At 54.4% G+C, this 15,901-nt stretch overlaps 2 protein-coding genes across 2 annotated transcripts; one reads left to right on the top strand and one right to left on the bottom strand.

Moving 5' to 3' along the window:
• Nucleotides 1–3,570: 3,570 nt before the first annotated feature.
• On the bottom strand, nucleotides 3,571–5,496 carry FGF21 (fibroblast growth factor 21; the record flags this gene model as incomplete). Its single annotated transcript, XM_080704272.1, has 3 exons — nucleotides 3,571–3,861; nucleotides 5,041–5,144; nucleotides 5,262–5,496. The coding sequence occupies 3 exons, from the start codon at nucleotides 5,494–5,496 to the stop codon at nucleotides 3,571–3,573; spliced, it is 630 nt and encodes a 209-aa protein (XP_080560398.1).
• A 3,885-nt stretch (nucleotides 5,497–9,381) lies between these two features.
• On the top strand, nucleotides 9,382–10,512 carry FUT1 (fucosyltransferase 1 (H blood group); the record flags this gene model as incomplete). Its single annotated transcript, XM_080703664.1, has 1 exon — nucleotides 9,382–10,512. The coding sequence occupies one exon, from the start codon at nucleotides 9,382–9,384 to the stop codon at nucleotides 10,510–10,512; it is 1,131 nt and encodes a 376-aa protein (XP_080559790.1).
• Between the last annotated feature and the right edge of the window lie 5,389 nt (nucleotides 10,513–15,901).

Genomic DNA, 15,901 nt, shown 5'->3' with positions numbered 1-15,901 from the left:
GGACCTGGGGAGAGGCCAGGGCTGGGTGGAGGCAGGTATTGGAGTGATTCACCTACTGGCCAAGAAACATCGGGGCTTGGTGGGCATCAGAACCAGAAGAGGAGAGGAAGGGCTCCCCCCAGTCTTCTTGGAGACCCGCGATCCAGCTTCAGAACTGGGAGGAAAGACGACCCTCCCACCCTAGGGCACTGCTCAGGAGACTGCTAATCAGGGGAGTGTGCCGCACGCGCGCGCGCGAGCGTGTGTGTGTGTGTGTGTGTGTGTGTGTGTGTGTGTGTGTACACACCCAAGGCATTCTACCTTTCAGTAAAACCTCTAGCCTGATTTTCTTCCTCCTTTCCTTTCCTTCCTTTCTTCCTTCCTTCCTTCCTTCCTTCCTTCCTTTCTTTCTTTCTTTCTTTCTTTCTTTCTTTCTTTCTTTCTTTCTTTCTTTCTTCAGAACTGGGGATTGAACCCAAGGGCATTCTAACTCTGAGCTATACCCCAGCCCTGTTTATTATTCTTTATTTTTGAAACAGGGTCCCACTAAGTTGCGTAGGGCCTCACTAAGTAGCTGAGGCTGACAGCGAACCTGCGATCCTCTTGTCTCTGCCCCCCAAGTACTGAGATTACAAGCGTGCCCACCACACCTGCTTTGATTTTATTTCTTATTTGGGAACAGGGTCTCTAGGTTGATGTAAGTCTCATTACTTGCTGAGACTGTCCTCAAACCTGCGATCCTCCTGTCTCAACCTCCCATGTATAGGGATCACAGACGTGTGCCAACACACCCAGCTATTCCTAACCCTTTTTAGTTTTCACTTTGAAACAGGGTCTCCCTTGGTTGCCAAGGGTCTCAATATAGTGCGGAGGCTGGTTTTGAACCTGTGATCCTCCCATCTGGCAAGGGGCACAACAGAATTAGGAGTTCAGGGTCTACAAATACAGTGAGATGTTCCCATTTCAATACTTTTTCAGGCTTTTTTTCTCTGGTTCTCTGTCCCCCTCTAGGTCTCTGTTTCTGAATCAATCTTCCTCTCTCTGGGTGTCTGTCTGTCTGTCTGTCTGTCTTCTGCCTGTGTCTGTCTGTCTCTCTCTCTCTCTCTGAGTCTCTGTCCCCCTCCCTAGACCTCCCTCTCTCTGGGTCTCAATCTCATAGTTGTCCCCTTGGGTTCCTCTTTCCTGCCCCTGGATCTCCGTTCTCCAAGCCTCCAGCGCTGACGTGGTGGATGGGTGAAAAGGGGTCCAGGTGGGCCCAGTGCTCCTTACTACTGCAGGGCGACTTTCCTTGACAGAGGAAGGGGTCTCTTCTAAAGAGGGGCCCATGCCTTGCATGAGTCACCCCGGAACCCAAGTCACTTCCCTGGAGTTTTGTGGCCTTTACATCGTGTGTGTGTGTGTGTGTGTGTGTGTGTGTGTGTGTGTGTGTGTGTGTGTTACTAGGAATGGAACCCGGGAGCATTCTACCTCCAAGTCACACTTCCAGCCCTATTTTATCATTTTATTAGGAAATAAGGATCTCACTACATTGTGGAAGGCCTCACTAGGTGGCTGAGGCTATCCTTGAACCTGCAACCCTCCTGTCTCAGCCTCCCAAGTACTGGGATTACAGGAGTGCTCCATCACCCTGCAGCTTTACACTGTTTTTATTTTTCCCTTGTCTGAGCCAGTTCAATCTGGTTCCATTAGAGTGGAAAACTTTGATTCCTATGAGATGTTGGCTTTCTGTTCTGGGTATTGAATCCCACCTGTGACCCTCTGAGACTTTACTGTTTGACAGTGATATTTCTCTCTCTTGGACCTTGGAGTTCAGATGCAGGGCCTGAGACTATGACTCTCAGGAGCCTGGGGTCTGCCTGGCACCTGAGACCCAGGCAGGGCTGACCTGTGCCCTCTGTGGGCTGTAGCCTAATGCTTTCCCTTCCTTCCTGGACATGACTGGAAGAACAACTGCAAATCTAGACTGAAGCCAGGCCTGGTGGCACACACCTGCAATCCCAGTACTTGGGAGGCTGAGACATGAGGATCACAGGTTCAAGATCATCCTTAGCAACTTAGCGAGATCCTGTTTCAAAACAAAAAATAAAGAGTTGGGGAGTAGCCAGGCGTGGTGGGCGCATGCTTGTAATCCCAGCATTTGGGAGGCTGAGACAGGAGAATGGCAGGTTTGTAGCCAACCTCAGCTACTTAGTGAGGCCCTTTGCAGCTCAGTGAGACCCTGTTTCAAAATAAAGAATAAAGAATAGGACTGGGGGTGTAGTTCAGAGGTAAAATGCCCCTGGGGTTCAATTCCCAGCATAATAAAGAAAGAAAAGAAAGAAAAGAAAAGAAAAGAAAGAAAGAAAGAAAGAAAGAAAGAAAGAAAGAAAGAGTTGGGTGTGGTGGCACATGCTTATAGTTTGTAATCCCAGTATTTGGGAGGCTGAGACAGGAGGATCGCAGGTTCGAAGCCAGTCTCAGCTACTTAGTGAGGCCCTTGGCAACTTAGTGAGACTCTGTTTCAAATAAAGAATAAAAAGTAGAGCTGGAGGTATAGCTCACAGGTAGAATGCCCCTGGGTTCAATCTCCAGCACCACGAAAGGAAGGAAGGAAGGAAGGAAGGAAGGAAGGAAGGAAGGAAGGAAGGAAGGGAGGAAGATCTAGATTGAGGGAGAGAAGGGAGGCCAGGTAACCAGCTTTCTGGGATTGAATATACTCCAAAGTCCTTAAGCACCTGTATGGAAGATTTTTTTTTTTTTTTTTTTTTACCTCCGGGCTATACCTCCAGACTCATTTTATTTTTTATTTGGAAACAGGGTCTCAATAAGTTGCTGAAAGCCTCACTAAGTTGCTGAGGCTGGCTCTGAACCTGCATGATCCTCCTGTCTCAGCCTCCAAGTACTATATAATAAAGCATGCACCACCACATCTGGCTGGATGGAAGGATTCTGACCCTTTTCCAGAGACTGAGAATGCTCAGCCTCCAGCCCCTCCTCCCTCAGACCACCTGGGTCTAGGTCCCCGCCCTCTGTTCTCCCAGGACCCAGTGTCCTGATGTCCAGCCTTCTGACCCCTCTGGACTCCAGGGCCATCCTAGACCAAATGCACCCCCAGGATCCAGGAGTCCTTGCCCCCTCCCGCTCCAATATATCCCAAGACATCTCTCCATTCCTACTTGCAAGGACCCCAGACAACTACATCTCCCATGAGGCCAAAGGGCTGCCATGTGTTATTCCAAAAAATATCCCCCTGAAACTGAGGTACCACTGAGAAATAGTTCTTCAGCATTAACAAGCAGGGGAACAGGGTAGATAAGAAGTCCTATCCTGTCAACGAGTAAGGGTAGTCCTGGAGACCCTGGGGACCCCTTGTCAGAGCAGGAAAACGAGGCCCAGTGGGAGGCTGGGGTCCTAGGCCAGTGCGGGGAGGTGTCACAGGTCAGTGGAGGCAGGAAGCAGATCCGGTTTGCTTCCTCAGATGATCACACATGCACAATAGATCCTCTTCACTCAGACTTTATTATCCCAAGTAAGAAAAAATTAAAAAAATAAATAAAATAAATACCCCAATAAATAAGAGGAGATCCCCAAACTGACAGGAAGCCTGTGGCTTCAGGAAGTGTAGCTGGGGCTTCGACCCTGCAAAGGCCCCACCATGCTCAGAGGGTCCGAGGAGCCCACGTCGGGGGGCCCAGGGGCTGGAATCCCAGGTGGCTCCGGGGGTTCTGGGGACAGGCCCGGCAGCGGGAGGAAGCGAGCTGGTCCCCGGGGTGCTGGGTCCCGGCTTGGAGAGCTGCTGGAGGACAGGCGCAGTGGGAGTCCATGGGCTTCTGACTCGTAAACATTGTACCCATCCTCAAGAAGTAGCTCTCGGAAGCTGCAGGCCTCAGGCTCAAAGTGGAGCTGGGGGCAGAGGCAGGGGTCAGAGACACGAGGCTCCTCTACACCCTCCCTCGCTGTCCAGGCACAGCCCTCCCCACACACCCAGGGGTCCAGGCCCCCTGCCTGTCAAGCACAGCACCACAGGTCAATTCCTTTTTTTTTTTTTTTTTTTTTTTCTGTACTAGGGATGGAACCCAGGGGCATTCTAACTCCGAGCGACACCCCCAGCCCTATGTGTGTGTGTGTGTGTGTGTGTGTGTGTGTGTGTGTGTCCGGGGTTGGGGGGTGGGTCTGGGGATGGAACCCATGGATTTTGACCTCTGAGCTACACCCCTCCCCTATTTTTTATTCTTAGTTTAATTTTTTATTTATTTATTTTTTTGCATGTCTGGGGCTGGAACCCAAGGGTATTCTACCTCCGAGCTACACCTCCAGCCCTATTTTTTTTATTCTTTATTTTGAAAACGGGTCTCACTGAGGTGCAGAGGGCCTCACCAAGTAGGTAGCTGAGGCTGTCCGCGAACCGAGATCCTCCTGTCTCGGCCTCCCAAATGCTGGGATTACAAGTGTGCGCCACCAAGCCCGGCTTCTTCTTAGTTTTAAACAGAATCTCACTGAGTTGCAAAGGACCTCGCTAAGTAGCTGAGGCTGGCTGCGAACCTCGATCCTCCTGTCTCAGCCTCCCGAATGCTGGGATTACAGGTGTGTGCCACCACGCCCGGCCAATCAATTTCCTTTTTACTTCAGGGCGGCCCTGCAGAACCCTCCTCGCCATTCCCCCTTCACAGGAGCAGTCCAGCCCAGGTATCAGTCCCGGCCTTCTATGGCCAGGCAGGGTGCGGGTGCCGTCCAAGGTCAGGGTCACTTAGGGACCCCAGGTTCTCTGCATGTCCCCATGCTCAGGATGAGCCAGGCACACAGGAGCCCCTGTGGGCAGGAGCAGGGGTTGCAGTCAGGAGACCATTCTGCCTTTCATGTGTCCTGACCTAACGCCAGTGACCACCCTGCCCGTGCCTCAGTTTCCTTGTCTTGCAAACATTGGCAAGAACTGCTCCAGCTAGCAGGGGCCACAGAGAAGCTGGCAGTGCTGAGAGCTAAGGGACCGAGGCTGGTCTGAGTCAAATGTGCAAGGTGAGCCCCCAGACTGTGAAGGTGATACTGCAAACAGCCATGAACAGGCGGGAAGCCCAGGAGACTCACCGCTCCGTACAGTGTCCCATCTGGCCTCTGGCACAGAAACCTGGACGTCTTGACCCCCAAGATCTGAATGACTCCTGGCTTCACTGCTTTCAGCTCCAAGAGACCTGGGGGGAACAGGTGGTAAGACCCTTGCAGCGTGTCCCCTAGGTCCCTTGCCCCGGACCCAGGAGTTCCAGGCCTCATCCCCTCCCCCTCAGGACCAGCCCTGCCCCCGCACTCACTTTCGGGGCTCTGGTGAGCAGCCCCCGCCACCGTGCCGTCTGCTCTGATCTCCAGGTGGGCTTCGGTCTCCTGGGCGTCGTCTGTGTAAAGATACCGCTGCCGGACTTGGCCCCCGAACTGGAGGAGGGGGCTGGAGTCGGGGATGGGGAGCGCCTGGCAGGCTCCCAGCAGAAAGACAGCCAGCGCAGGAACCCACAGTCCCAGGGCCGTACACCCGGCCTTGCCCCAGTCCATCAATGGCGCTTTTCCTTTGGGGAGGTCCGGGGCACGTGGTTTGAGCAGCTAAGTGGTCTAGAATCGATTCCAGATTCAGATGGTTGGCTCAGTGCCCTGGGCTGCCGAGTCCTCCTGTGTGTGAACCGCCGCTAACTGGACACCCAAGCCTGGGATGGATGCAGAAGCTCCAGAATTTATACCCAGACAGCCCCGCCCACTCACCCTCCTGACCAGTGATATTTGACCCACTTGGCTGGAGCTGGAATTCCACCGTGGCCCGGCAGCCTGGTGGATGATGCAACCTGGGGGTCCTGTGAGCTGTGGGCCTGGACCACCAGGCCTGGGGTTGAGGGAGATGAGGACCTGATCTGCTGGGATCCGGGTGGGAGGGGTGGGAACCAAGATGCCTGGGCCTGAGGTTGGAGGGTCCTAGTGCTCAGACTCCTGGTTCTGCAAGAGGAGGGTGGGGCCTGCACCCCCGGGTCTGAGGGAGGAGGGCTGGTGCCTGGACCCCTGGGTCTGAGGGAGGAGGGCTGGGCCTGGACCCCTGGGTCTGAGGGAGGAGGGCTGGGGTCTGGATCTCTGATTCTGAGGGAGGAGGGGTAGGCCTGGACCCCTGGGTCTGAGGGAGGAAGGCTGGGCCTGGACCCCTGGGTCTGAGGGAAGAGAGCTGGGGCCTGGACCCCTGGGTCTGAGGGAGGAGGGCTGGGGTCTGGATCTCTGATTCTGAGGGAAGAGGGGTAGGACTGGACCCTGGGTCTGAGGGAGGAGGGCTGGTGCCTGGACCCCTGGGTCTGAGGGAGGAGGGCTGGGCCTGGACCCCCGGGTCTGAGGGAGTAGGTCTGGGGCGTGGACCCCTGGGTCTGAGGAAGGAGAGGTGAACCTGGACCCCTGGATCTGAGGGAGGAGGACTGGGGCCTAGACCCCCGGCTCTGTGGGAAGAGGGCTGGGCCTGAACCCCTGGGTCTGAGGGAGGAGGGGTGGGCCTGGATTTCTGAGTCTAAAGGAGGAGGGTTGGTGTCTGAACCCCTGGATCTGAGAAAAGAGGACAGGGACTGGACCCCTAGGTGTGAGGGAGGAGGGCTAGGCCTGGACCCCTGGGACAGAGGGAAAAGGCTGGGGCCTGGACCCCTGGGTCTGAGGGAGGAGGACTGGGATCTGGATCTCTGGGTCTGGGGGAAGAGAGCTTGGGTCCTGGACTCCTGGGTCTGAAGGAGGAGGGCTTGGGCCTGGACCCCTGGGTCTGAGGGAGGAGGGCTGGTGCCTGGATCTCTGATTCTGAGGGAGGAGGGGTAGGACTGGACCCCTGGGTCTGAGGGAGGAGGGCTGGGGCGTGGACCCCTGGGTCTGAGGAAGGAGAGGTAAACCTGGACCCCTGGATCTGAGGGAGGAGGACTGGGGCCTAGACTCCTGGCTCTGTGGGAGGAGGGCTGGGCCTGAACCCCTGGGTCTGAGGGAGGAGGGGTGGGCCTAGATTTCTGAGTCTAAAGGAGGAGGGTTGGTGTCTGAACCCCTGGATCTGAGAAAAGAGGACAGGGACTGGACCCCTGGGTCTGAGGGAGGAGGACTGGGATCTGGATCTCTGGGTCTGAGGGAAGAGGGCTTGGGTCCTGGACTCCTGGGTCTGAAGGAGGAGGGCTGGAGGCCTAGGGCTGGGGCCTGGACCCCTGGGTGTGAGGGAGGAGGAGTGAGGGGCCTGGAAATTTCAGATGCAGATTTTGGCCCCCACCTGGAATTTACGTTCCTTTTGGGTTTCCTGATTTCTGGGGAGTTGCGTTGGGGGGAGATTTGGGGTGGGGGTGTTTGACACTTTCTTAATCATGGGGAAAGATGTGACTGCCACGTGAAAGATGCGTCCCCAGCAGGTGTCTTGGCCTGGAAGCCCTGCTCTGTCTGGGCCCTGGGCCAACCTCACCCTCTCCAACCCAGGCGCGATGGTCAGACCCTGCATTTCCCAGCCGCGAACTCCTCCTGATGCAATCCTGGTGTTTCTTTCACCAGAGCAGCTACCCAGGGCCCAGACAGGTGCTCCCAAAGCAGCTGGGGGAGGGCAGGCTGAGAATCTGACTCCGGCTGAGCCAGGCTTTCTGGAGCAGAGTGACTCCCAGTAGAAGAATGGATGGCGGATCAGTTTCCTGGGGCCCCTCTGGAGGCGGGGGCTGGGTTCCTGGGTCTGAGGGAGGAGAGCCTGGGAATCCTGAGCCCAGGGGAAACGATGGACAAATACCTGGCGAGTCGAATCAAACGCTTAAGTCTTTGAGAAGGACTTGTGTGTAATTACAGTGGTCTCAGGGCCGGAGGGGGCGCGGGAGGAGAGCAACTGAGCGGACCGGCCTCGGACAATAGAAGCGGGTTCCGGTCACTTGCAGCGCGGAAGCCTTTGTCTTCGGGCGCCAGCTAAGCGGCCCCGCCCGTGGGAGAGGCGGGGAAGATAAATTCTCTTTCCTCTCGAATTTTTCACTTTTCATGGTCTCGGTAAAGATTCCCTCTGCGGTGTGCCGGTCTAGAAAACCTAAGACCCTACAAATCCTCCCCCACCCTCCAAAGCAGGGACTGGGGACCCGGGCCGGGCGATTTGCGTTGCGGATGGGGTGTGAATGGGGATGGAGGACCCGGGTGGGTGCGGGCCCCTGCAGGCTGGAGGCCGTCAGTCACGCCTGGGTCGTGCAAGTCGGTGCAGGTTTTCTCAGGGCTCCTGGGCTGCGGGGCAGCCGGGCTCTCCATCCCTCCACCCACGCCGGAGCGCGCGTGTGGGGCGGAGGAGGTGGCCCTGGCTGCCGCCAGGTGTCCGGAGCTGCCCGGCGGCAGGGGCGTGGCTCGGCCGGGCTCGCCCAGGTACCGCAGGTAGACCGTAAGCCCCGGAGCTGGACGAGCAGAGGGCGCCGGACCGGGACTCCTGGGTCCAGCTTTACAACTGGGTGCCGCCTCTCCGTCGGCGAGGATGCGCCTGCTGCTCGGGTCAGGTAGGCTGCCCGCGTGGAGCCACCTCGCTGGCCTGCGCCCCCGAGGAGGGGCTGGGCGCAGCCGCCTTGGACTCCGAGAGGCGAGGGTTCGGGGTATCGCCTTAGTCCCGGGCTCCGGGGCCCCACGCCAGGTACGCGGCTGGCTCCTCCCAGCTACCTGCCGAGCCCTTGAGGGCGGAGGCCGCGAAGCTCAGGACCGCGCCCCTCCTGTCTCCTCCCCACCTCGCCCTGGCGTCCACTCCCGGGAGGTTGCGCTCAGGGGAGGGCTGCAGGGCCGGGGCCCTGGGGAGCCTGGCGTCCCGGGGCGGCTGGATGTGGGCTGCGTTTCCTCGGCCGGAGAAGCGAACCGCGGATCTGCCCCCCACCCCGTGAGGAGCTCAGGTGAGTGGCCACTGCGGATGCTGGACACCCAGGAACCGGGGCCTTCAAGACCCTCCTCCTTGGGTCCAGGAAGCCAACCCGGGTCTCTCTCTCCCCTCTAAAACCCCAGGAATCTCCTCCTGGTCCCTGAGCCCTGCGCCAGCCTCTCCTGAAACTAAGAAAGAGCTCTTCCTCCTCCGGTCCTGGCCCTCCGCCTCTCACGTTTCCACTATGGCCTCTGGTGGAGTGTGTCCCAGAAAGGCTGGTGCTCCCTGAGCAAGGAGTTGGTGAGCCTCAGGGAGCTGGGGAGGGGGGTTGGTTCCCAGAGGCACAGGAACCTGGACTGGGGCTATCTGGGAAGCCACAAATTTTCACCTTGCATCCCCGGAGCTTCCAGGCCTCTCATCCCTCCGACCCTGGATTTAATTCTCTCAGCCTCCCACCCCATACTCAGCAGCCCACTCGTGCAGTCTCCTCATTCCCTGGAACTGAGGATTCCCTGACTCCCGGCCTCTCCTCCTTGACCTTCCCGCTCAGGCCTTAGCACCCCACCGTAATTCGCTTTTCCTCCTCTGCAGCAATGTGGACGCCCAGCCGACGTCAGCTGTGCCTGGCCTTCCTGATCGCCTGTGCCCTCTCTGCAATCTCTTTTTTTCTCAACTTCCACGAAAGTGTGTTTCAATATGGCCTCAAACTGTCTGCCCTATGTTCAGATCGCCACCTGCTGACATCTCCTGTGGCCATAGTCTGCCTGCCAGGAACACCACCGGTCCCCAACAGTTCCTTCTCCCATGCCCCGCATGCTCAACCACTCTCAGGAAGCTGGACTATCCAGCCCGATGGCCGGTTCGGGAACCAGATGGGGCAGTACGCCACGCTGCTCGCCCTAGCCCAGCTCAACAGCCGCAGAGCTTTCATCCTGCCTTCTATGCACGCCACCCTGGCCCCGGTGTTCCGCATCACCCTGCCCGTGCTGGCGCCTGAGGTGGACCGGGTGACGCACTGGCAGGAGCTGCAGCTGCACGACTGGATGTCGGAGGAGTACTCCCGCTTGAAGGATCCCTTTCTGAAGCTCTCTGGCTTCCCCTGCTCGTGGACTTTCTTCCACCATCTCAGGGAACGGATCCGCAGTGAATTCACCCTTCACGATCACCTGAGGGATGAGGCTCAGAGGGTCCTCAGCCAGCTGCGCCTGCGCCCCACGGGGGCCCGCCCTCGCACCTTTGTGGGTGTCCACGTCCGTCGCGGGGACTATCTGCAGGTGATGCCCCAGCGCTGGAGGGGTGTGGTGGGTGACCGGGCTTATCTCCAGCAGGCCATGGACTGGTTCCGGGCCCGGCACAAAGACCCCATCTTTGTGGTCACCAGCAATGGCATGAGGTGGTGTTGGGAGAATATAGACACCTCCCGCGGTGATGTGGTCTTTGCTGGCAACGGGAAGGAGAGTGTGCCCGGGAAAGACTTTGCCTTGCTCACCCAGTGCAACCACACCATCATGACCATTGGTACCTTCGGCTTCTGGGCTGCCTACCTGGCTGGTGGAGACACCGTCTACCTAGCCAACTTCACCCTGCCAGACTCCGAGTTCCTAAAGATCTTTAAGCCTGAGGCTGCCTACCTACCCGAGTGGGTGGGCATTAATGCAGACTTGTCTTCGCTGAAGACATGGGCCAGGCCTTGGTTCCCAGGGAAAATTTTTGGACTAATCTGATGGGTCAAGATCTGATGGTCCAGGTCTCCAGGGGCCTGGAAGTTTCTGGATAAGCCTGTGGTAGCCCTGGAGTGGGCTGGGAATCCATTTCCAAATCGGCCAGACCTGGAAACGAAGACAGGCTTTCTGGAACCACCTGGACACTCAACAACCAGAAAAGCATCTTTTCTGGTAGTTGGCGACAACTGAAGATGCTCATAGCAGCTCTAGAAGTCGCAGTGCCCACCCGTTCTTTCTAGGACATATCCATAGTACTTCTTTATGGCTGCCCTTAGGAACAGGGAGCACTTTCTTCTAGAGCTGACTGTCTCCCGTCTTTTCTAGAAAATTTCTTGCTTCTCTCCTGGGTCTTCAGAAGATTGAAGGAACCCCTGGTTTACCTACAGCAAGCACTAATTAACTTCCCTTCCCCTTTTCTAGAGTGGTTCTGGCGAGGAAGGAAAGGGCCAAGTGTAAATGCCTTTGGAGAACCCTGCAGGGCATTCAGGGACAGGGTTCCAGAACTGTAGATAACTGGTCAAGAATCTCATGCAGGTACACCAGAAACTCTGCACGAGAAAGGCTGACTCTCAGGAGCTGGCGTATTTGGTACATGTGAACCCGGTTGAAACCAGGGCCTCACACGGACTAGGTATGAGCTAGCTCTTGGTCTGTTCACAGGCTCTGGAAAAGCTGGTCCAACACTCAGCAGAGGCGAACTCTGTCCAACGCCTCAAGTCTCGAGAAAGCCTCGAAAGACTGTGTGTGTGTGTATGTTACTAGGGATTGAACCCAGAGGCAGTCTACCTCCGGGCTATACCCCCAGCCCTAATTTATTTTTTATTCGGAAACAGGGTCTCTAAGTTGTTGAGAGCCTCACTAAAGTTGCTGAGGCTGGCTCCACACTTCTGATCCTTTGTCTCAGCCTCCAAAGTACTGGGATTATAGGCATGTGCCACCACACTGGGCTCAAGACATTTTTTTTTCTTCTGGTACAAATAGGCTAAAACATGGGAGAGGGGAGAAGGATAGCTATTGCTGAAATACTGTGGCTTCTGGAGAAGCTTTCTAGAGATCCAGGACCACTTTTTTTTTTTTTTTTTTTTTTTGGTACTAAGAATTGAATCCAGGGGCATTCTGCCTCCTAGCTACAACCTCAGCCTTGTTTTTGTTTTTTTTTTAATTTGATTTTTCAGCCCTATTTTTATTTTTTTATTTATTATTATTATTTTTTTTTTTTTTTTTTTTTGGTGGTACTGGGGGTGGAACCCAGAGGCTTTCTACCTCTGGGCTATACTCCCAGAACTTTTTTTTATATATTTTTTTGGAAACAGGGTCTCACTAAGTTGCTGAGAGCCTCACTAAGTAGCCGAGGCTGGCTTTGAACCTGTGTGATCCTTCTGTCTCAGCCTCCCAGGCGCAGGGATTACAAGCGTGCGCCACCACGCCCGGCTTTCAGCCCTATTTTTAAATTTTTATTTTGAGAGAGGGTCTCACTAGGTTAATGAGAGTCTCACTACCTGCTGAGGCTGGCTTCAAACCTGTGATCCTCCTGTCTCAGCCCCCCCCCCAACTATTAAGCTGACACTTATTTTGGGTGGGGTTACTAGAGATAGAATCCAGAGGCATTCTACCTCTGATCTATACCCCCACCCAATTTTATTTCTTATTTGGAAACTGGGGCTCACTAGGTTTCTGGAACCTGCAATACTCCTGTCTCAGTCTCCTAAGTACTGGAATTACAAGGGTGTGCCACCATGCATGGCAAATACCTTTTTTTTTTTTTTTTTTTATGGTACTGGGGATGGAACCCAGAGGCATTCTACCTTTGAGTTACACTCCCAGCAATAATTTGTATTCTTTATTTTGAAACAGGGTCTCACTGAGTTGCAAAGGGCCTCACTAAGTAGTAGCTGAGGCTGTCCACGAACCGTGATCCTCCTGTCTCAGCCTCCCAAATGCTGGGATTACAAGCGTGAGACACCACATCCGACATGGCATTGAGTTTAGGATCCAGGAAGTTTCCTCTTTTGCAACTGGGCTGCAGGGTAACCCAGTTATCTGGAATTCAGCAGGCCTGCAGAAAGCCAGGAATGCTAATGTTTCTTGCCAGCCATTGGACACTCCCTGAACTCACAGAACCACTAAATCCAGCTTTGGGCTGGTCCAGGATGAAAGGATGCAAAGGTACACAGAAACTGAGCATGGTAACACAAGCACCGGTAATCCCAGGACCTGGGAGGCAGAGACAAGAGGATCAGATTCAAGGCCAGTGTGCAGTAATTTAGTGAGAACCTGTTTAAAAAAAAAAAAAAAGAGCTGGGGAATTGGGCATGGTGCATGCTTGTAATCCCAGCATTCAGGAGGCTGAGACAGAAAGTCCCCGGTTTGCAAACAGCCTCAGCTATTTAGTGAGGTCCTCTGCAACTTAGTGAGACCCTGTTTCAAAATAAAAGAATAAAAAATAGAATTGGGGGTGTAGCTTGGAGTTAGAATGCCCCTGGGTTTCATCCCCAGTATCGAAAAATAAATAAATAATAAAAAATAAATAAAGAGCTGGGGAAGCTGAGCATGGTGGTACGTGCTTGTAATCCCAGTACTTAGGAGTCTAAAACAGGAGGGTTGCAGGTTTGCAGACAGCCTCAGCAACTTGCAAGCTCCTGTTTGGTGAGATCCTGTTTCAAAATAAAGAATAAAATAGGTCTGGGTGGATAGCTCCGAGATAGAATGTTCCATCCCCAATGCCACCAAAACAAAACAAAAAGACCTGGGGATGTAGCTCAGTGGTAGAACTCCCTGGTTTCAATTTCCAGTACTACCACTGCCAAACTAAATAAGCAGCTCAGACCCAAGCAGGAGCCCCGGGTCTGACCAAACCAAAGAGGATGGGACTTTTGACTCAGATTTTAGGAGCCCTTGCTGCTTAGGGGGGTGAAGAAAGTGCCTCAGACAGATCTAATCACATCTCCCATCCAACAAGCTCAGCCTCTAATCTCAGGGAATTTCAGGATACCAATCTCAGCCCAACGGATACAGGTAGGAGAATGAAAGGTACGAATTAAAAGTCCACGTCCCCAGCCCTTGTCTCCGCAGCTTTATTTTTGGGGGGATGTGTGCGTGTAAGAGTGTGAAAGAGTGGAGGGAAAGGTGGGGAGCTTCCGGACACTTTCAGTATTCATGACATCTTGATTTATGGTCCCTACTCAGACCTGGCAGCCTTTTGCTGCTGGATTTGCATGAGCCGTCCCTGTTTTTTCGGTGCCCTGAATCATGCAAAACAGTAAGGAGAAAGCCTTCCACGACTGAAAAATCTGAGCCCTCAGTATCGTTTCCTGGTAATCTCGCTATTGGCCATATCTGTGTTTAACGGGATCTGAGCGTTCAGCCCCCATGAATTAGGGGGAGAGAAGGCAGAGGAGGGAGGGAGCGGAGAGTAACCATATGGGACTACATTTCCCATAAAGCCTGCGGCGCCCCCCCCCCACTACGGAAAAAGGAGCCCCGAGTCTTCTGGGAGTCGTAGTCCTAAGGCTAGAAATGGCCACTTTCTGCGTTTTCGAGACTGGACACTAAAATCTATCCAGAAGCCTGAGCTCAGGGACAAAGGACAAACGCTGAAGGCCAGAATCCTAGTTCTGGGCTTCGGGAGTCAGAGCTCGCGTTAGACTTCCCTTTGGCAGATGCTGGATGAGTTCCAAAAAAAAAAAAAAAAAAAAAAAAAAGCGGTGGCCCTGTGACGTCATAGAATGATGGGCAGGGTCTCACCTGGTTGCGAGCCAATCAGACTCAAAGTTGTGGTTCTGGGCGGGGCCAAGGAAAAGCCCTAGTGGCCGTCTCTGTGGCAATCGGAGTTCCCCGACGTGGGAAGCTCAGAAGGGAACGCTGCAGGAGTCCCTTGCAGAGAGAGGACGACCCTAGACTCAACGATCCAGTCGAAAAGCTATTGGTTGCACGCAGCCAAACTCATCCTAGTCCACCTCAAAAAAAAAAACTTTACTTTTAGTTGTGAGAAAATATTACAGCAGAAGGACGTGGCCCGGAATAGCTCTTTAAAAGCCCTCGGAACCTGAGCCGGGACCCTGAGCGAATCCCAGTCTTTGAGGACACAAGTCTGGAATCTAGGTAGGAGAGCGCAGCTAGTAAGGTTGCCTCTCGGGGTAGGATGCAACGGGGCTCGGTTTCCTGAGAAGGGTGCACTCTGCAAATAAGCGGTCTTAGTCTTTGAGAAGGGTAGCTAAGGTCCCCGGGAGACTGAAGGATGGCTTGGAGTCTTGCTTAAATTTTCGGGTTCTCAGGTTTAGGGATTTGGAGTGGAGTTTGGATTTGAAAAGGATTTTGCTTTGGAGGAAGCTTCGAGTTTGATAATATCCAGGTTAGTTCTATTATATTGGATAATTTATTTGTTTGGGGCATTAAAATCCCAGCTTGAAGTGCGACAGGTTTGGGGGCGCTTGGGAGTGTCTGAGTTTTGACCCACCTCAAGTTTGGAGTTCAGGATCACCTTGATTTGGGGGAGTCCTGTGGACCCTATGTATTGGGAGCTTGAAAAGTCTCCAGGGAGTGGGAGGGGGCGGGAGTCCACGGTCCTCAGCCTCGGGAACTGGTTTAATAGTTTGCTGCTCTGTCCGAACGCCATGAGGACCCTGGATTTGGGGGTCCCTCGGGTTGAGGACTAGGTTTCATGCTTTTGAGGGATTTGATGATGTGTCTTTTATTTGGAGATTCCTTGAAGATCCTTTCAGTTAGCAAGGGGAACCTTGTGGATGGGGGGTCAGCGGGATCCCCTAAGATGGGCTTTGGCTTCTCTCCATTTAGTGTCCATTTGCCCTGGGCTTGGAGTGAGAGGACCCTCCCGGGCAGTGCTGGTGGACTGAGCACTCTGGCCGCAATGGGGCTGAGTGCCGCCCTCCTGGTGGTGGCTCTGGCCAGCCGCCTGCTTCCTGCAGGGTGCTGTATCCTATGCTCTGCATCAGTTGTGGACACAGTAACGTCCCTCGAGAGGGACGTCCTGCCCAATCGCCTGGATACAGCAACTCGTGCAGACCTGGTGGACAAGATGAAGAAGGAGTTGCAGAGTTTCGATAATCTACCGCTTAATGAGAACACCTTTATGGGGGTCATTGGTGAGGGCAGGGCGGAGCCTGGGTCCTGGGATTGGAGGCCAGGATTACAGGGGCAGAGTGTAATGAGCTGAGTCAGGAATGGGGAAGGCCGGGACACAGATCCCAGGGTCCCCCAGAGCTAGCAAATACTGTACCCCTTATCTAACAGCTTTATGCAATAACACTACAACTCCCAGAAGGCAATGGGTAGTTAGTCCCTTAACCAGGCCTCTCCTTTGCCCAGGGGGTTTTGTAATTTGTATAAGGAGGCCAACCCATGAGCCAGTAAAACTGGGGTTCTATATACC

The sequence above is a fragment of the Muscardinus avellanarius genome (genome assembly GCF_963383645.1).
Source record: "Muscardinus avellanarius genome assembly, chromosome: 10".
Lineage (NCBI taxonomy): Eukaryota > Metazoa > Chordata > Mammalia > Rodentia > Gliridae > Muscardinus > Muscardinus avellanarius.
This window is presented reverse-complemented; position numbering and strand designations above follow the sequence as displayed.